This window comes from Benincasa hispida, chromosome 8 (assembly GCF_009727055.1).
Source record: "Benincasa hispida cultivar B227 chromosome 8, ASM972705v1, whole genome shotgun sequence".
NCBI classification, from domain to species: Eukaryota; Viridiplantae; Streptophyta; class Magnoliopsida; order Cucurbitales; family Cucurbitaceae; genus Benincasa; species Benincasa hispida.
In genome coordinates this window covers 61,772,694-61,794,438 of record NC_052356.1, presented here as the reverse complement: position 1 = coordinate 61,794,438, position 21,745 = coordinate 61,772,694, and the positions used below count along the sequence as shown (strand labels likewise).

Here is a 21,745-nt window from a genome sequence, read left to right as displayed (position 1 = left end):
GCATGCTATTGGGAAAAGGGTAAGAACGATTCTTACCTTTGTAGATTCTCCAACTACCACGAACAATCCTCTCCAAGGTTCCAACGAACGGATCTCCAAACGATCTTGATCACGAACAACAGCTCGAGCGATCTCAAATACTACCACGAGAGTTACCTCGTTATTCTCTAGGATTCCAATAGAGGGATATATGGTATCTAACTATTGGGAGAGGGAGAGGAGAGAAGTCTTTTGGAGAGTTGGGAAGATTTATGGCTTAGAAAAAAATTCTGCACAAGTATTGTCAGAGTTTTTCTGCAATCAAAGGATGTGTTGCTAGTTGCCAAAGGGCTAGGAGAGATCTTTATATAGTGAAGAGTCAAGCATCTTTCTCAATATATTTTCCTTTTCTATAATTAATTAAATATAATTTATTTAATTAATTAGTCCATCAAATTAAATAACACTCATTTAATCAATTAGCCCAATTAAATAACACTTAAGGGAAATTCTTATAAATAGAAAAATTCCAAAAATATTTACACTTTATAGCAAAAAGTTTAAAAAGTGCTTGTGCTTTTGGAATTTTTTGCTATAAAATGTAAATATTTTTAAATATTTTTTATATTTAAAAAGACCCCCTTATTTAATTTGTACAATTAGATAACACTTATTTAATTTTTGATTTGCACAATAATTAAATAACTATTTATACATTAAACCCAATTTAGTGTATACATTTAATTATAATATACATCCTATGTATTTGTGCAAAACCTCTCTATTAATTCACTTGAATTAATTTGAATCTTATTCAAATATTCCTCTCCAATTTAATTATAAATCATATTCATAGTTAATTATATATTAATCTCATTAATATATAGTTTCCTCAAATTAATTTGAACAATTCAAAATATCCTTCTTAGGTATCTTATAGTGAGTTAACAAGGGGACTTGGTGAACCTGTAGATCAAAAGTTCAAACGATATGAGATTAATTGGTTAAACTCATTAACCAAGTTAATAATCAATATTCGTTAACTGTGGGTACACTTCAGTAAAAACCCACAATTGCACTATTCTCACTACACATATATTTCTCAGTCCATAGATATAGACCAATACTAGCAAGTTAGCCCTTCACAAGTGTTCATAACTCCAACTAGATCAAATTACCGTTTTACCCTTAGGTTACCTAGTACTAGTGCTTCTCTAATGAACAGCTTGTTTATGGTCCAACCAATAAACAGAAACCCCTTTTGAGCCAATGAGAGGGTAAGACCTTTTATTCAAGTCCCGGAGACACCACTTAAGGAAACACTCATCTATTAACCCTCAAGGAGGGAAAAAGTGAAATCTATCTTGTATTATTATGTTTCCAGCTCCCCACTCGATCTTATCCCCAAAATGGTAGGCATATTGAGTCGGCGATACGACCACCCTTACCCATACAAATCAAAAGACAATCCCTTGTGAGCATGGGTTCATAATATACTCAAGATTAAGACTAAATCACCTAGGTCATCATATTGAAATAGAAACCTAACTAGTTAATAGTATTACATCTAGTGGTTACTATTTTGTGGTTAGTTTTATGCAAACTCATTGCATAGGATACCCCCACTCGTGTGTCACCTACATGAACGCTTGGATCATTACGTTTGTATCAAATACAAAGTGGATCGTATCCATGGTGTTACCAGGATAAAATACCCAACCTTATCCCTACATTATAGACCATTTATGCTGTATCTTGAACATTGATCCCTCTACGTCTCCACATACAATTCAAGACTCATAAGGCAACCTTTAATGTTAGTTTATTGGATTTAGGTTATTTAGACAAAATAAACAATAATACAAATAGTAACATTTATAACTCTTTATTGATGACGATCAATTAATAATATTTACTATCTATGAGTTTTAAGACATAAAACCAAATAAATAAATCATTCACTAATTACCATACAAGTCATAAAAATAGAACTTACATGGGAAATAAAGAAGTTGTCTGGTAAATAAAAGTCACCCAACAGACAAAAATAAGTTACCTAGCATTTAAAAAGTTGAATCCACGTGATAAACAAGAGCAAGCATAAAAAACTATCCCATACATAGATATAGAGTTCCATCATATAGACATGAAAATTTTGCATTTAAATAAATAGGAAACAATTGCAAATGTATAAAACATATGAAGGGTAGAAACAAAAAGTTTAGGCTCGTTTGATAACACTCTGATTTCTTGATTTTTATTTTTTATTCCTTTTGTTTTTTCAAAAAATTGACTTTTTATAACCGTTCTCGTTTCTAAAGCTTAAAAAATGTTACTTAAAAATATGTCAAATTTAAGAAACTACAATAAAAAATTTGTTTTCTATTTCTTCCGTTATTTTTTTTTATATATTTTTGTTATTTTTTTTTTATATATTTTTGTTTCTTTATTGTATCACTAAAAGTGTTAGGTAAGTTAATTTGACTTTTTAATTTTAGTTAATATATTACCATGTACATTTGTACGCGTATATATATTATTATTATTATTATTATTATTCTAAAATCACTCAATTCTAAAATGATCTAGTCAAAATGTCACTTATTATTTTCAATATTACGTCAAATATAATTATTTAGACAATTTTAATTTGTACATCAAATAGTTTTATGTATATTAATTCAAATAATATTAATTTTGATTATTTAATCTATGGCCTGAATTTAGCTTTGAAAAAACAAATTATTTTTTTATTTTTGAAAAATTGGTTAAGGTTAAAAAAAAACATGAAATCTAAGTTATACAAATGTAATTAACAAATAAACATCATATTTAAAGATTACCTCATGCACAAATAATTATGACTTCACCTCATTTATATATTTCGTCCTTAATCTCATGAGCAACAACATTTGAATGATTATTAATTGTTTTGGTTTGCCAATAAGTATAAACTTATTTTACAACAACAATATTATTATTTAATATTTTATTTTTATTCTCTTACTTTTTTTTTACCGTATGTGGGTGGAGGGATCAAACCTCATATTGATAATACAAATCTACGTTGACATTATAGTTTTCTTACTTAAATTTCTATATTTATCATTTTTATAATCATCTATTAAATATCAATAATTTATTAGTAATTGTTAATTTAAAAAAAATATTATCATCATTACAATTAATGGAGGGGAGGTCATAAATGTTTCATTAAGTAAATTAAAAATGAAAGTAAAAGAAATTATTCCTTTTTTTTCTTCATGAAAGCCAAATTATCTTTAAAAAATTTTCTATTGATAGAATATTCATTAATCACATTCATATAAAAATTAGTTATAAATAAACAAACAAATAAATAATGTGATATGAACAATTATAATAATGTCTTCTAAAAAAAATATAAAGTTGTTATTTTTCTAAAAAATGAATGATTTGTTAGAATAGTAGAATTCCAAAACTTTTATAGTCCCAAACAATTTGTAACTTTTTAACTTCTACTGTTTTCGATTAACACCTTGAATTCAATTTTTTTTATTGTTAGTTATTTCACCTACGAAGGGAATAATTTGTGTAAACATTTGCTAATGATTACCAAGAATGAAACTTACAAACGAATAAATTTTAAATACTAAACTTGTAACTATTTCCTTACAATTAAGAAATAATGTGCAGAATTTTTAACTTTATAAAAGTAATAAATTAGTTCACCAGGACTAATAAAGCTTTATGATTTAAGTAAAATTTTAAACCATTCACATATATTATTTAAGTGTAACAAAAATTGTAATTTGTAATATGTTGGGACAATTGTTAAATTATTATTTAAAAATAAGAAAGGAAGCATGTGATCAAATGCAAATGTTGTATTTGTAAATCATGATAAGCTCCAAATGTAAGATGGTCTTATAATAAATGATATGTTTGTAGTTCATGGAAAATAAAGAGGGTGAAATGGTCTCAATTGTTTTGTTCAAAGATGTTTTTTTCCCTATATAATTAGTTTATTAATTTGATTTTATATTATAATTAAATTTGTTAATTACAATGATAATTAAAAAAAATTATTTCCCTTTATAGAGAATGAAATGAAAAACTTGTTATATTTCAATTCTTTATAGGAAAATTGTCAAAAATGGAAATATATCCAAAATATTTACATCCTATAACAAAAAAATGGACCAACGAAATCAGCTTCCAATTTTTTTAAAAATTCCAAAATTGCCCTCATACATATTTGAATTTTGTGCGCATATGATTGCCAATTCTTTCAGACTTGTCTTCTTTATCGCATTCCTCAGCTTTCATCAATCATTCTTTAGCATTCAGCGTAATTCCTCAGCTCTCATCGATCATTCTTTAGCATTCAGCGTGAATTCCTTAGCTTTCATCGATCATTCTTCAGTGTTCAACATTCATCAATCAAGGTACGCCTTTTTTCCTAGCCATTCTTCTTCTTCTTCTTCATCTTCTTCTCCTATTTCTCTCTTTGCCCAACCATTCGTCTATCTTCTTCTTCATCTCTCTTCTTCTTCGTCTTTCTTCTTTTCCTTTCTTCTTTTTCTTCTTCTTCGTCTTCTTCTTCGTCGTCTTCTTCTTCTTCACGTTTTTTTGTGACTGTGTTTCTTTCTTCTTCTTCTTCTTCACAAAATTTTACGCCACATTTATATATTCCTTATTCTATTTTTGTTATTTTTCTTTTCCTTCTTCTACAGAGCATTTGTTGCCTCTTCTTTATCAATGTCTATCTCTTTCTTTTTGTCCCTATTTTGTTTTGAATTGTATTGATATGTCTATCACAATTGTTGGTTGTTTTCCCTGAAATCGGGAACCACTTTATCAATACTCTACCTTTGTGTGAACCCCGAACCCTATTCTCCCTACTTAAGTATGTCAATTAGTAGGTTAATTAAGATCAAACTTATGATAGTATTAGGATTGTAGGGAAAAAGTTTGAGAATGAATGAAGAAGGAAGAAAAATGTTTTAACCGTTAAGATGGAAGCCCTCGGGTAGCAAGGTATATGGGCAGTTAGAAGGAATTTTTGGCTAAGTATAGACGCCATGCGTTGGAGGCCATGATGCGTTGAAGGTCTTATTGAGGTATACGACAGCTTAAGCATCTTTAGGTTAAGTTGAACTCATGTTGGGTGTGAGGCAAGGAGTAGGTGGCTAAGTGTTAGCTGAAGGTAGTGCCATACGTTGGGCATGAGCTATGCGTTGGCCAAGCCTCATATTGAGGTTAGATAGGCATGGACGCGCGCGACATGGCAAAGTTACCTAAGGCGCAGTGGCGGCAACTTGGCGTGCGATGGTGTGCGATGGCTAGGTAAGGGTGTGCGTGCAAGAGAGGCCATATGATGTTCTTGAGACTGGGCATTAAGTGCAAGAAGAGGCGCTGAGGCGTGAGCTGGCCGAGGGGTGTATGTGTCCAAGCGAAGCTACGAATTGGTGAGATTTGAGAGACCATGCATTGGTAATTAAGGGAAGCTTTCAGCTTAATCACAGTTTGTAGTGGACCGACGATCAAGATTATGAGAGTTAAACCCACTTAGTGGGCTAGCTGGCACTTTGGTCTTAAGCTGAAACATGCATATTTTAGTATTAAAAGAAAACCTCAGTTTAAAAGCTTGATTTGATCAGTTTACTTACGCAAAAGAGGTGATTCTAGAGCCATTTGATCGGTTGATGAGTGTAGTTGAAATCCCTAGGCCTCTAGAAGAAATTTTCTAAGGAATCGAGTTGAAATTCAAAAATTTTCTCAAGAAGGTCCAGTTCTCGGATGAATGAGGGCCAAAGGTGAAGATTGAAAATTTTGGCCAAATCGTGAAGAATTCAAAGCTCTATAAGACATTTTAAACAAGTTTATAAAGGAAATTTTCCAGGATAACGTCTGGAAAAATAAGTAATTTGAGCTTGAAGTTGAATCTGGATTTTTGCATCGAACAAGTAGGTAGCTACTTAGGTTGAGTAAGCAAGCAGCTTGAAAGGCCAGGCAGAGGCACTGGCATATGTGTGCAAGGATGAAGTTAGGCACTAGGCGTGTGTGGGAGAGGTTGCACGGTGAGGCGTGTTGTGAGCGCAAGGGTTAGCGTTGATGCATTGAGGCAACATGCATTGGGGCATAAGTGTAGTGTGCAACACAAAGGCAAAGTGTGGTTGACGTATAGTCTAGTAACATCACCCAAGGAATTTCCTAAGTCTTGAACGCATAGAGGAGGTACGCGTTGACATGGATCATGAAATTTTTAGTTGAATATTAAGCTTATTTATGTGAGTTAGTCTCACAAGGGGACTAATGGCATTGACTAAATATGTTTACCAATTCCACAGGATTAACATCAATAGGGAAGACTTATCAACCCTAGGAAGGACACCCAAGGCTGTGAGTGACAAAACTAAGTGTTTTCCAAATGCTTTAATAAATGCATGATTTATTTAAAGTCTAGTTTCATACTTTCTTTATTTAAAAGTATGATTAAGATAGTTTCCAAGCAAACCAGTTTTTCCAAAAGTTTTCCAAATGCATGCATAGTTTTAAGATGTTTATGAAAGCATGTTTTAAGTATTATATACTTTATGTTTATGAGGCATGTGTTAGTAGTTTCATGATTATATGGTAAAGATGTTTAAAGCATATGATTTATGTTATTTATGCTTTCCAGCATACATGTTTCAGTGAATATGTTTTTTTGATGATTATTATAAACCTGATACTAAAGGACTTTGAGAAGGCATTTGAGGATGTAATGAACTCGATACTGAAGGACGTTGAGAAGTATCTGGGCCATACTGAAGAGGTCTTCTACTGTTATTAAAAGTGTAGATGACGATGGTGATAGATTGTTATATTTAGGTTTTTCTTCTTCTTCTTCAAATGATGAAATTATAAGAGATATTTTTTTATGGTGATTTAAGGGGAAAAGTTTTATTTATTTATTTATTTATTTTTTTACATAAATGCAGTTAAGAATAATTTTCAATTTAGGACTACAAGATCAAATTTGAAGTCTGTTGAGTTTAAACGTTTACAAGAAGGCTGCAAGTGGTATGTTAGGCCATCTCGATATAAGAACAGTGGGTTGTGGATGCTTAGGAAGTACATTTTTTACCATGACTGTCCATTGAATACAACTCAGAGTTGTCATAGGTAAGCTTCTTCATCAATAATTGGCAAGCTTAATAAATGATTTTAGATTCATGTCTACTGATCAATCAATTTCTAGACATTATCCATAAGGCTCGTACAAAACTTGGAGTTAATATAAGTTATGAAAAAACTTAGAGGGCAAAAGAACACATAGTAAAGATATTAAAAGGTGATGCAGTTGAATCATACACCTTGATTCCAAGATTTTTTGAAAAGTTGAATGAAATGAATCCAGGTATGATCCATTTTCTTAAGCAAATTTCTATCTCTTTCTATTAGAGATAGAAAGTGATAGACAGCTATCACTGCCTATCAGTGATAGTTGTCTATTACAATCTATCTTAGATAGACAAGGATAGTTGTCTATCACTATCTATCTTAGATAGACATAGATAGTTGTCTACCACTATCTATTTATATAGTTTTGTTACTATTTACGTTGATAGAAATATTTTTATGTACTTTTATAGGTACCTATACTGCTTTAGAAATGGATGATAGTGGTCAATTCAAGTTTTGCTTCATGGCTTTTAGTTTATGGCTTTTAGTGTATCAATCGAGGGGTGGAAGTATTGTAGACCTATCATGTCTGTTGATGGCACATTTTTGAAGTGTAAGTTTGGTGGCATACTATTAATAGCCTTATCACTAGATGGTAAGAATCAAATCTTTCCCTTTGCATTCGGTATTGTAGATTCTGAAACTGACGCATCATGGATATGGTTTTTTGAAAACATACGAAGTAGTTTTGGGGAATAGAGAATTTAGTCATTGTTTCAGATAGGCATCTTAGCATTCCTAAAGGAGTGTTAAGAGTATTTGCTAATGTTAAGTACTATGTGGCATATATCATCTTTTAAGAAACTTGAAACTTCATTTTAAAGATCCATTGCTTGATAATTATTTCTTTGGTTGTGTTAATGCCTACACTATTGATGACTTTGAGTACCACATGAGATGCATGGAATCAATCTATCCAAATATTGGAAGTTATCTTGGTAGTGTTGGGTTTGAGAGGTGGTTTCGGGCATATTCACGAAAAAGAAGGTATGGAATGATGACATCGAATGTTGCAGAAAGTATAAACTCAGTTTTTAAGGATGCTAGAGAATTACCCATGGCTAGCTTGCTTAGTTCAATCAAAGATATATTGCAAAAGTGGTTTTATGATTGAAGTAAAATTGCTTTTGCAATGAAAACTCCTTTGACTTCTTGGGATGAGAATATATTATGACGAGAACATGAAAAGTTAAAAAGTTTTTTGGTAATAATTTTGTCTTTTTCTTATTATCTATTTATCACTATCTATCTCAGATAAATACTGATAGTGGACTATCACTGTCTATCTAATAGAGGACTATCACTGTCTATCCTAGATAGACACTGATATACTCAATCTCTACCTATCTAAATTCGAAGTTATCAATAGATAGACTCAAATAGACAAGTATGTAAAGTGTCTATCTTAGATAGACGGTGATTACCTTTTTGCTTGAATACTTGTTGATATTAATTACCTTTCTCGTATTCATCTATTAGGTTGATCTCATTAGCAACACTAAATACAAGATAATGGATGGAGATAAACAGTTCAAAGTGAAGCTAGACTTGGGATGTTGCAATTATCGAGTATGAGATTTTGAGAAAATTCCATGTGCATATGCACTTGTTGTTATCCGAATGCTTAATTTTGATACCTATTTTTATATAACTAACTTTTATAATAGAAGAACATTGTCAGCAACATACAATGGTTGTGTTTGACCTGTTGGAGTTCATTTGGATTATAGAGTTGAAGATGATGTCATGAAAACATTACCTTCTATTGTTAAACGTCAAGCTGAAAGACTTAGAAAACAAAGAATTCCATCTATAGGTGAATTTGAAATTTCATCAAAATGTACTCGTTGTAATAGCAAAGGTTACAATAGTAGGACTTTCAAACTTCAATCAATTAATCAAATGATGTAATCATTATTTTTCCATTGTAATACATGTATAGACTAATGGATTGACATTAGAATTTATGAATGATAATTTCTTATTTATTTTGTCCTCGAGTTGTAATGTTTTCAATAGTACCTTACTCTTAAGTCGTTATATATCAGTGATAGTCATAAAATTGGAAGAAGCACAAAAACTATCAGTGATAGCAGATAGTGTCTATTTGACTCTATCTTCTGATACAGGTAGGTGAACTTTAGCGATAAAATCAGTAGATAGACACAGACAGTCGTCTATCTGTTTCTATCACTGTGTATATAAATTATGGCATCTAGATGGATTTAGATAGATGACTATCAGTGTCGATGTAGATAGTTGCAACATTGTTTATCACTAAATATAGACCATGATTGTTTTCTTGATTGTACATCATACATTCATTGCAATTACGTCCACCCTCTTCTAAGTAAAATCCTTAAATGATAAAACTCTATGATTCATTTAAGTCAACCATCCTTTAAAAATTCACTCATTGAAGTCTATCGCAGTTTATTTCAGATAGACAATGATAGTATTTTATCTTTGTCTATCTTAGATAGGCAATTATAGAACTCTATCACTGTCTATCTTAGATAGACACTGACAATATCTGTTGTCTTAGGTAACTAAGATCTTCTCGTTTACAATCCCAAATTACTCAGATTTAATGGTTAAGTACAATTCAAGAGTTAGGGGAGGCTGTATGCTCGAGGCTCGAAAACTCTTCTGTCGTTTACCTGATGGCAGTTCAATCGTGTAGACAAAGCTCCAAGAACTAAACGATAGTTCAATTATGTAAACAATAGAACGAAGCGTTAGACGACAATTGATTGGAGCTAAACGATCGTATAGACGATAGCTGAAGAGCTAGACGATCGTATAGACTATTGGATGCAGAGCTAAACGATCATGTACACTGTAAACGATACTTAAGTAAATGCTAAACGATCGTATTGTTAGAAAGAAAGAACACAAGATTTTAAGTGGTTCGGCCAAAGGCCTACGTCCACTGTGTAAATCGGGAGGGTCTCTTTTATCACTTCTTCTTCAAAGTTATTACAGAATGAATACCTTGCTCTCTCTCTCTCTCTCTCTCTCTTTTTCTTATTTTCTTACGTTATTCTCACATGCATTTTTCTTTATATACATAGGTGCAATGGTCAACAATGAAGCTCTAGAGGTTACGACACTATAACAGAAAGAAGATGACAACGGTTCAACTGCCTGCAATCTTGTTTTCTTGTCTTCGGTTCTTTATGTAACAATCTCCACCTTTGCAAGCATCTAGAGTACTTTTCCCTCTTTACTTGTTGAGCTGACTTGAGCTAACATTTTTCAGGTAACTCGAACCTGAGAAGGTCCAAGCATCGGCCAAGCTTGCTTAGTGGAACTGTTTTGGTTAGCATATCAGCTGCATTGTCTAAGGTATGAATCTTCCTACCTCAACTTCCCTTTTCTCAATCTTCTGTCTGATAAAATGGTATTTAATGTCAATGTGCTTGGTTCTGCTGTGAAACTATTGGTTTTTAGATAAGTAGATTGTGCTCTGGTTATCACAATATATTTTGATCTTTGTTTGTGTAATGCCAAAATCGTTTAGTAGACCTTTCAGCCACAAACCTTCTTTCACAGCCTCAAACAGTGCAATAAGCCTCTGTTATGGAAAGGGCCACAACAGGCTGCAAACTATCTTTCCAGCTTATCAAATTGTTTCCTCATAGGAAAACATAGTCTGATAGTGAGTGCCTTTTGTCTAAATCCCCTACTAATCTGTGTCTACATTACCATACACTTCATCATTGGATGGCTCATTCTGTCTATACAAGACTTTTACTTCCTTTGATGAACATAGATACTCAGTATCCACTTGACTGCTTCCCAATGTCGTTTACTAGGGTTTGCCATGTACCTACTGACCATACTTGTAGCATAGGACAAATCTGGTTTGGTAGAAGTCATTAGGTACATCAGAGATCCCACTGCTTGGGAATAGGGAACGACCTTCATATGGTTTATGTGCTCTTTTTTTGTACTTTTTGGACTATTTGCTGCTGAAAGCTTGAAGTGAGATGTAAGTGGAGTGCCAACTAGTTTAGCACCCTCCATTTTGAACCTTTGCAATATTTTTCCACAATATTCTGATTGACTCACTTGCAATTTGCTCTGTTTTCTGTCTCTTTCAATCTCAATGCCTAAAATTCTTCTTGATTCTCCTAGGTCTTTCATATGAAACTATTTCTTTAGAAGCATTTTAACTTGCCTCAACTCCTCTTTGGAACTCCTGACCAGCAGCATGTCATTGATAACTTATAGAAATACAAGTTATCTTTGCTCTCAAATTGGAACAACTAAGATTTTTAATGATAAATTCTCCTCATTTTTAGAAGAAATGCATGGATTTATTCAAACATTAGCAAATTCATGCAAAAGAAGTTTTATTACTAAATATCGTGGTACCAACGCATTGTAATGCAGGATTTCAACGCAAGAATTAACGCTAACGCATTAGACAAGTGCTGCAGGAAAAGCTTTAACGCATGGGACATGCGTCGGAGGGAGTTCAACGCAGAGAAGATTCATTGCTCCGGACTGATTGTGTTACATCACCACTTGCAAGTATAGGCACCTGCAGCAGGTGCCGTTTGAAAAGCTTCCACACAGCAGGCGGCGTCTGAAAAGCTTCCGAGAGTCAGGCGGCTAATCAGGGCATGGACTTTAATGCTGACCAGGACATAAACTATAATGCTGCCCATTCACCAAGTGAACATGACCAACGCCTATAAATAGATGAAGTCCCTCAAGAGTTAAGGAGTTCGGAAATTATAAAGATCCTTACTCTCTATATATTGTAGTCATAATTCTAGTTCTGTAAAGGTTATACTGTGGTGCTAGAAGATCAGAAGGGTTGAGAACTACCACCACCGCGGGTCAGGGAGTGGAGGAAGCTAATCTTGAGAAAGACACTTCATCCAATTCTTAAACAAGTGATTGTACACAATGAGATTGAGCCAAAGAAATACAAGAAATTGTATTCTTTGGCTTGACTCAGTTTCTTTCTTCTCATTTATCACTTTCATTCCATTTGATTAAATATTGCTTTTGTAAAGACTCCGTTTCTTTATAAAATTCATATGTTTGATCCATCATATTTGCCATTGTTTATTTCTTGTTTATGTTGAATGCATTAATACTTTATGCATAATTTCATTCTAAAGCTCAAGCCAACTTGACAAATTGGTAAAAGCATCTTTAACTTAGATTGTTCGAAAGAATAACTAAGCTGCATTAAGTAGGATACTTAACACAGCTAGAGATAGACTTACTGGTGTCTATTGCATTTTGTGTTAGACGCATGCATCCTAGAGATAGACTTTGTATGTTATTCACGTTGAGAAATGTTGAACAAAGTCTAACACATAAACAAAAGATAAGCAAATCATCCCATCTCATTCACATCACATCCTAATTGTGTACACTCATCTTAGACCGATGCGTCCACTTACCTTAAACTCTATTTTCGCATGATCCATCAATCACCACTCAACTCTTTTGTATCTTCTTGCACAAGCACAACAATTTAGTGTAAATAATACATTTTTCACATTTATTTAGGAAAACCCCTACAGTAGATACAACACGAGGTCTGCGTTTGGTTAACTGAATCCCTGAGTTCGACCCTGGACTTATCAGAAACCTAAATTAACTTTATACTTGGGTCTGGTTTAGGAAACCTTGAACTTCATTAGTAGGAGTTGTGTGCATCTGTGCATATATCTAACGCCCTAACGCGTTACAATTATTTAAACGCATCGAAGTATAAACGCATAACTTATACTTAGAAATTATTTCTCGAATTTATTTTATACAATACACTCCTAGAGTAAATCACGATAGCAACGAACAAGTTTTTGGCGTCATTGCTGGGGATTCAGAAACAAAACTAACCAGAAATTTCATTTGTATCTGTGTAGGAACACTTCGGTCGAGGGAGAATCACGAGTTAAGCTTAAGCTTGTGAACGTTTATGAGCAGGGAGAGCACTCTTGAACTCAGATACCACCCCGAGATTGAAAGGACCTTCCGGCCTAGGAACCGATCCAACCGTCGTCGAAGGTTGAGCCAGCAATTTCTCAGACAATAGAACAGGTAACGAGCAATGGCGGAAGAACAGGAAAATCAACAACTAGCTCATGCTGCAAAGAATCTAATCCTGATGGCGAATAGCAGCACGTGTCCCATGAGGGAGTATGCATCTCCTGTGTTGTATGATTTCTCACTAGGGATAATATATCCAACGCCAGATGGGACAATATTTGAGATGAAATCTGTAATGCTTCAAATGCTCCAGACTGCTGGAAAATTTGGGGGTGATCGTGGTGAAGATCCTTACGCCTGTCTCTTATACACATCTAGATGTGTATAAGAGACAGGCAGCACGCGTCCCATGAGGGAGTACGCGTCCCCTGTACTGTATGATTTCTCTCCAGGAATCATATACCCAATGCCAGATGGAACCAGGTTCGAGATGAAATCTATTATGCTCAAAATGCTCCAATCTGCTGGAAAATTTGAGGGTGGTCGTGGTGAAGATCCTCACGCCCACATGAAACATTTCCTGGAAACATGTAATTCATTTGTGATTCCTAGAATCACCTCAGAGGCGATCAGGCTATCCTTGTTTCCCTATTCTTTGCGTGATGATGCAAAACAATGGGTGAGCTCACTAGAGCCTGGTGAAATCACCACTTGGGAGAAGTTGGTGGAAAAATTTATGTAAAAATACTTCCCACCTACCACCAATGCGAGAAGGCGTCGAGAGATTATGAACTTTGAACAAGAAGATGCTGAGACCTTAAGCACCGCATGAGAGCGTTTTAAGGGCTTGGTCAAGAATTGCCCGAACCATGGACTACCTCTAACTATCTAAATGGAGACGTTTTATGGAGGACTGAATAGAGCATCGCAGATGGCAGCAGACGTAGTAGCAGCTGGTGGACTAATGGACAAATCTTACACTGAGGCTAAAGAGATACTAGACCGCATTGCTAAACACAATATGGAATGGGTGGATGATACGTATGATGGAGGAGCTGACAGGAAGAAGGGATCTCAGAACGTTAATTTTATCGATTCCAACGCAATAGCCACACTTTTTGCTCAAGTGGCTATGATGACCAGCCTTCTACAGAACATAACGCTGGGAAACGTATCAAATCAACAGAAGGTGATTCAAATAGAGGCGTTTGGGCAGCCCATGGTTAGCTGTGTGGGCTGTGGAGATCCTCACTCCTATGCTGAATGTCCACAAAACCCTCAGTTAGTATGTTTCATAAAAATAACCCATTCTCTAATACATATAATCCTGGATGGAGAAACCATCCGAATTTTTCTTGGACAGGAGGAAATCATTAGGAGCACCACCCAGGGCTGAACCACAAACAAAGGAATGGACCACCGTTTTCATTTCAACAAACGCATTAACAACATCAGCAACCCTTTAATAAAGAAGGACAGGCATCGAGCTCAGGATCTCCGCTTGAGAATCTATTGAAGGAGTACATAGCCCAGAATGACGTGTTGTTGAAAAGCCAGGCGTAATCTATCAGAAACTTGGAAATCCAGGGAGGGCAGATAACGAGTGAGTTGAAAAACAGGCAGCCTGGAGTTCTACCTAGCAATACTGAAATACCTGGGAACAATAATGGAAAGGAGCAATGTCACGTGGTGACGTTGCGAAGTGGAAGAGCTCTTGAAGAAAGAAGAATGAATTCAAGAAATAGCAGTCCTTTGAAAGAATGCATCACACGTTCAATGGATCAGGAAGAAAGAATGCCCGAGACTAGAAGCCATTCAGAACCCAGTACGTCCAACGCGGGAAAGCCTAAAGTGACTTTGAACGCACCATTTCCTAGGCGTCTGATGAAGAAAAATGATGAACAACAATTCAAGCGCTTTCTGAGCTCCTAAAGCAACTGCATATCAACATTCCACTGATAGAGGCTTTGGAGCAGATGTCAACATATGTCAATTTTTTTAAGGACATTTTGACAAAGAAGAGAAGAGTTAGTGAGAAGGAAGTAATAGCGCTAAAGAAGGAGTGTAACGCGTTAGTAAGCAATAGTCTACCAAAGAAGCAGAAAGACCCTAGGAGCTTCACAGTTCCTTGTTCGATAGGAGGATTGAATGTGGGTCATGCGTTGTGCGATCTAGGAGCCAACATTAATCTTATGCCACTTTCAATTTTTAAGAAATTGGGGATTGACGAAGCACAACCTACTTCTGTTACTCTTCAGCTCGCTGATAGAACAATTAAGTACCCAGAAGGGAAGATTGAAGACGTTCTAGTGAAGGTTGACAATCTCATATTCCCAGCAGACTTTATTATCTTGGACTATGAAGCAGATAGGGAGGTACCAATTATCCTTGGACGCCCCTTCTTAGCTACTGGGAAAGTTTTAATTGACATGCATAAAGGCGAATTAACTATGCACGTGGACAATGAGAAGGTGAAGTTTAATGTGCTCAACGCATTAAAGTTCCCAGATAGTGAAGATTGTCAACTAAACAGTATTGAGTTTCCTGAAGAAGAGACTTATGTATGTGAGGTCCTCGCGTTGGAGGAAAACTTGAAAGAATCAGAGCCGCCAAGTCTGAGTGAGCAACGGACAAAACTAACGCGTCCATCACTTGAAGAACCACCATAACTCGAGTTTAAACAGTTACCTAGACACTTGAAATATGCGTTCCTTGGAACCAACAACACTTTACCTGTGATCATTTCTGCAAATCTCACAGAGCCTAATGAACAATCTCTCTTACAGATGCTGAAAAAGCACAAGCGTGCAATAGGTTGGACACTTGCGGATATCCGAGGCATTAGTCCATCTTATTGAATGCATAAGATTAGGCTAGAAGAAGGGATGTCGGGGTCAATCGAGCCTCAAAGAAGGCTGAACCCCATAATGAAAGAAGTGGTTAAGAAAGAAATTCTAAAATAGTTGGACGCGGGAGTTATTTATCCTATATCCGACAGTAGCTGGGTAAGTCCAGTCTAATGCTTTCCCAAGAAAGGGGGAACGACCGTGATAGTCAACAACAATAACGAACTTATACCCTCGAGGACTGTCACGGGCTGGCGTATCTCTATGGATTACAGGAAACTCTACGCAACAACTAAGAAAGATCACTTCCCCCTTCCTTTCATTGATCAAATGCTTGATAGACTTGGGGGCAAAGAATTTTATTGCTTTCTCGATGGATACTCTGGTTACAACCAGATTCTGATAGATTCGGAAGATCAGGAGAAGACTACGTTTACTTGTCCCTTTGGAACATTTGCATTCAGACGTATGCCCTTTGGGCTGTGTAACGCACCTGGGACATTTCAAAGATGTATGATGGCTATCTTCTCTGACTTCCTAGAAAAGACCGTTGAAGTCTTCATGGACAATTTTTCAGTCTTTGGATACTCATTCCAGTCATGCCTAGATAATTTGGAGGCCGTCCTCGCTCGATGCAAGGAAACAAACATGGTACTAAATTGGGAGAAATGTCACTTCATGGTGACTGAAGGAATTATCTTAGGTCACAAAATATCTAAGGCTGGCTTGGAAGTAGATGAAGCCAAAATCGATGTCATAGCAAAACTTCCACCACCATCAAATGTTAAAACTTTACGAAGTTTTCTAGGACATGTCAGCTTCTATAGACGGTTCGTTAGAGGATTCTCTCAGATTGTGTGACCTCTGAGCGCATTACTAGAGGCGAACCGGCCCTATGACTTTAATAAGACTGCACTAATGTGTTTGAAACCTTGAAGTATGCGTTGACGACAGCTCTAGTACTAATAGCACCGTATTGGACGCAGTGCTTTATTCTCATGTGCGACGTGAGTGATGCAGCAGTAGGAACAATGTTAGGGCAGAAGAAGGGTAATCTGATACACTCCATCTCCTACGCGTCCAAAACACTAAATGACTCTCAGGAACACTACACCACTACTGAAAAAGAACTGTTGGCTGTAGTGTTCGACATTGAAAAGTTTCGATCTTACTTAGTTGGTGCGTCAGCCACCATATACACCGACCACGCAGCCATAAAATTCCTGATGAGCAAAAAGGACGCGAAGCCAAAGTTTATAAGATAGGTGCTGCTGCTACAGGAGTTTGATATTGATATCCAAGACAGAAAGGGAACAGAAAATCAGGTGGTTGACCACCTGTCCAGGCTAGAGAATCAAGAAATGCAAGCCCAAGAAAGTGAAATCAAGGACGCATTTCCTGATGAAAGCCTGTTTAGAGTTAAAGGCAGGGAACCTTGGTATGCGGACGTAGTCAATTATTTAACCTCCAAACAATTCCCTAAGAACTTCAACTCTTAGCAAAAGAAACGGTTAATTCATGACAGCAAGTTTTATTTTTGGGACAAACTATTTCGAGATAAATAAGGTCCTGACTCCATAATGCGTCGATGTATTCCAGAGGAGGAGACACAACGCATATTAGTTGAGTGTCATGACTCTCCATACGGAGGGCATTTCGGTGGGCAAAGAACTGCAGCGAAGGTTCTTCAAAGCGGATACTTTTGGCCCACCCTCTTTAAAGACGCGAGGGAGTTTGTTTGAAAATGTGACCCCTGTCAACGCACTGGGAATATTTATTCAAGGGATGCAATACCGTTGAATAATATTTTCGAAGTTGAACTATTTGATGCTTGGGGCATAAATTTTATGGGACCTTTTCCCCTATCCTGTGGCCAACAGTACATCCTGCTTGCAGTAGATTATGTATCTAAGTGGGTAGAAGCAGTAGCCTGTGCTAGGAATGATGCATCTACTGTATCTAAGTTTCTTATTAGGAACATCTTTACACGCTATGGAACGCCAAAAGCCCTGATAACCGACGAAGGTACGCACTTCATTAATCGCATAATTTCTAAATTACTTGCAAAATATATTGTCAGGCACAAATCGCCACTGCTTAGCACCCACAAACAAACGGTCAAGCGGAAGTATCAAATCGAGAAATCAAGTCTATCCTGGAGAAAGTTGTCAATGCAACGTGGAAGGATTGGGCACAGAGGTTGGATGAAGCGCTCTGGGCCTACAGGATTGCTTACAAAACTCCTATAGGTATGTCTCCATACTCTCTTATATTTGGAAAAGCCTGTCATTTACCTTTAGAGTTGGAGCACAAGGCATTTTGTGCAGTTAAGAAGTTAAACATGAACTTGGACACTGCGGGTGCTCAACGCAAACTTCAACTCAACGAGCTCGAGGAGTGGCGATTGAACACGAACGAGAACAACCAGTTGTACAAAGAAAAGATAAAGCGTTGGCATGACCAACACATCAGTAAGAAAGAACTTGTTATTGGCCAAAAAGCTCTATTGTTCAATTCACGTCTGCGTTTGTTTCTAGGAAAATTAAAATCCAGGTGGTCAGGACTCTTTATCATTAAGACAATCTTTCCATATGGAACTGTGGAAATAACGCGAGAAGATGGCACCAACGCATTCAAAGTAAACGACCAGAGAGTGAACCCTTACTTTGAAGATGGACTGGAATGTCAAAAGTCATCTCTTGTACTACGCTAAGCCAATTGAGGCCCGCGTAGAAGTATCCCTGCGTTTGCATTGCCATATATTCCAAGGACGCTTCCTCTATCCTTATCTTTTTGCATTCTGTATTTTACGATGCATTTGAGTTTGTTGATTTATTTGTTTGGTTGTTTTAAGATTGTTCTTTGTTTTTGCTTTTGTAAAAGTTGGAAACTTGTTTGTTTTTCTTTAAAATTTGTGTATAATCGAGTTAGGAATAACGGACGCATTAGACGCAAGTCTAACGCATGGCCCAGTTGAAGGGACGCATCTCGAGAACACAAAAACACTCGAGTATTTAGATAACCGAGACGTCCCTTCAACTTTACATTTATTACAAACGTCAGGCGTGGCCTGACGTCAGCCACTAACCCTCTCTTAGCCTATAAAAGGACCTAACGATTTAAAGTTTTCTTCTTCTTCATTTTCACTCTTGAGCTCTCTAAAACAAAAAGAAAAAAAAAAACCTAACCTCTCCATTTCCCTCGCTTCTGATTTGCTCGAGCTTCTCCGGTCACAATGTCGTTCGCCTCAGATAGCCAGAACCAGACCGTGAGCTTTGGAAACGACTCACCGATAAACTTCTATTCCTTGTCCTCTATTTTGATTTCGCCTCCCCTGAGCCCTAGAAAAACCACCAAACCCTCACCTAAACCAAACCCACACACGGCGGAGCCACCTCTTCCTAGCGGCCGTCTGTTTCGAAACCTTCCACAGCCCCCACGAAACTCCATTCCAAAGCCTCCAAAGGCATCGTTACCCCTTCGGCAAAGATCCCTCAACCTAAACCTAAAACCCCTCAACCAAAACCCAAAACTACCCCCAAGCCAAGGGCCAATACACCTGCAAAACCAAGGACGCGTCCGTCATCTACGACCGCCTCCAAACCCTACACCAAGCCTGCTCCACCACCAGTCATCCCTAACATGACTATGGTGGGTGCAACGCATAATCCACTCACAGCATACGTTCACAACGCACCGTCACCAGCTGTGCGTCCACCACCTCCATTTTCTATCGTGCCCTTGGCCACCATTTATCCAGTGGAATCAAACGCGTCGAGCCAACCACCTCATTCGCCCATCCTCATATCTTCTCCTGGGATGCCTCATACCCTAGTGGGCACCCCTCCATTTACTCCGCCCATACCACCCTCTGACAGTCCTGCGTTAGAAAGCAATTTTGAAGAGTTGGCAGAATTGGCTCGACTGAACAAGCAAGAGGTTTTTGGTGCGATCTTGGTGTCCCTTAATCAAAGCCAAGAGGAAGAGCAGGTGATGCGTTCAGACCCACCTAACGCATCACTTGAGTTAGACGAAGCGGAGCGGTATGCTATGATGCTTGAAGAGGAATTAGAAGAAGAAGAAGAAAGGGAAGAAGAAAATAGAGAAGGGAGAATTGGCCCTGACACGTCTCAACCACGTCCATCCGACGTGAATGAAGGGCCTTTAAAATAAAAAAGAGTAACAAGAAAAAGAAGATTGATATTGGAGGAAGAAGAAGATGAGCAATCTGCATCCGGACCTGAAGGTGCAACGCATGAAAACAGCTCAAGGCACGATGTACTAGAGTAGGAATTGGAAAACTACTAGCCTGCAAGGCAAGGGCGAAGGAAGACGGATCTCCAAAGGGAATTGGAGAATGAACTAAGAGAACTGGAAAGGGAAACAAAAGAGCATGCGGCAGGAAAATGCAAGGTAATTGACGCGTTACCTAAGAAGATCTCGGGAAGAAAGCGTCAATTTAATGACATACTCGTAGAGAAGGGCTTCTTTCTCGAACGCCGCCCACTACCAATTTACATAACTGAGACAATAAATGCATTGGGGTGGAATAAGTTCTGCGTTGGGCACACCCGTATCTAGCCCAACCTCGTCAGCATGTTCTACAATAGTGAGTTTGATATGGAGAAGAACACAACTTTTGTTGACGGGGTGTTAGTGCTCTTCTCAGCAGACAAAATAAACGAAGTGTTCAACATTGACAGTAATCCAGACGCGGAAGGAAATCGCATCTTAGAGCAGCCAACGCCAAGCCAATTAGAAGATGCGTTAAGGACGGTTCTTACTTACTTCACACCTGCTTGGGGAAGGAGTGGGCTCCCCAAATCAGGTGAATCCACCAAAGTGGTAGGTTTGAGTCGGCAATCTGGCCACTTGCACCCATGCAAATCAAACGGACCGCCCTCATAGACAGGAGTTCACAAACTCACTCAGGATTAAAGGTCATGTTACCTATGGTCATCCTAGTGAAATGAAAGTCTCTGTCATGAACAACGTTATATAACAAGACCAAACATTTCGTGGTCTGTCTTATATAAACTCTTTATATAAGAGTATCCCTGCTCGCATGTCTAATACACGAATGGTCAGGATCAGACCATTTGTAGCACTTTACAAACACTTGTAACACCTACAAAGTGGGCCACACTCGTAGCATCACCAGGATAAGGTTTCCCTCTTTTATCCATATACTACAGACCATTTAGGTTATCACTTAAAAGCACATCCACTTGTATGTCTCCACATACATCGCTAAGTTATAATGATAACCAGGATCTTAGTTTATTGGTTTATGTAAATGCAAACCTAAAATACTAATTATTTTCAATAGACTGAAGTGGATAAAATATTTCATATTATAAATCATCAAATTTTTTGTTTATACAGATGTTTACAAACTACAGGAACCCTACGAGATTCAGGGCATCAACCCCAACAGATGGTTTATAAAAAGATTGCCCAAACAAACAGGCCCTTTACGTATCGAATCTTTAATGAATAGTAAAAAATCTAAAACCAATCCTAAAAGCATCCAAATGAGCAAACCTCATTCAACATATAATTATATAGAATAATAACCCACCATTATTCTGTATACGTTTGAAAAATTAAAATTAGGACGGAAACACACACTCTGATACCAATTGAAAGATACACGACGTACCCATTGCGGAAGAGATTGCGTCCTAATTTTAATTTTACATAACGCGCAAAGAATATATGTGACAAAAATAGAATACACATGATCAATTAAG

At 36.8% G+C, this 21,745-nt stretch overlaps 2 protein-coding genes and 1 non-coding gene across 3 annotated transcripts; 2 read left to right on the top strand and 1 right to left on the bottom strand.

Moving 5' to 3' along the window:
* Positions 1-13,918: 13,918 nt before the first annotated feature.
* Positions 13,919-14,022, bottom strand: LOC120084288. Its single transcript, XR_005483652.1, has one exon. It is a non-coding gene; the product is annotated as a small nucleolar RNA R71 (small nucleolar RNA).
* A 16-nt stretch (positions 14,023-14,038) lies between these two features.
* LOC120084173 lies at positions 14,039-15,815 on the top strand. The gene is made up of 3 exons (XM_039040067.1): positions 14,039-14,431; positions 14,734-14,971; positions 15,109-15,815. Exons 1-3 carry the CDS (start codon positions 14,039-14,041, stop codon positions 15,813-15,815), a joined length of 1,338 nt encoding a protein of 445 aa, XP_038895995.1.
* Positions 15,816-18,243: 2,428 nt separating this feature from the next.
* Positions 18,244-18,705, top strand: LOC120084171. The gene has a single exon (XM_039040066.1). It carries the CDS (start codon positions 18,244-18,246, stop codon positions 18,703-18,705), a length of 462 nt encoding a protein of 153 aa, XP_038895994.1.
* Positions 18,706-21,745: the final 3,040 nt, after the last annotated feature.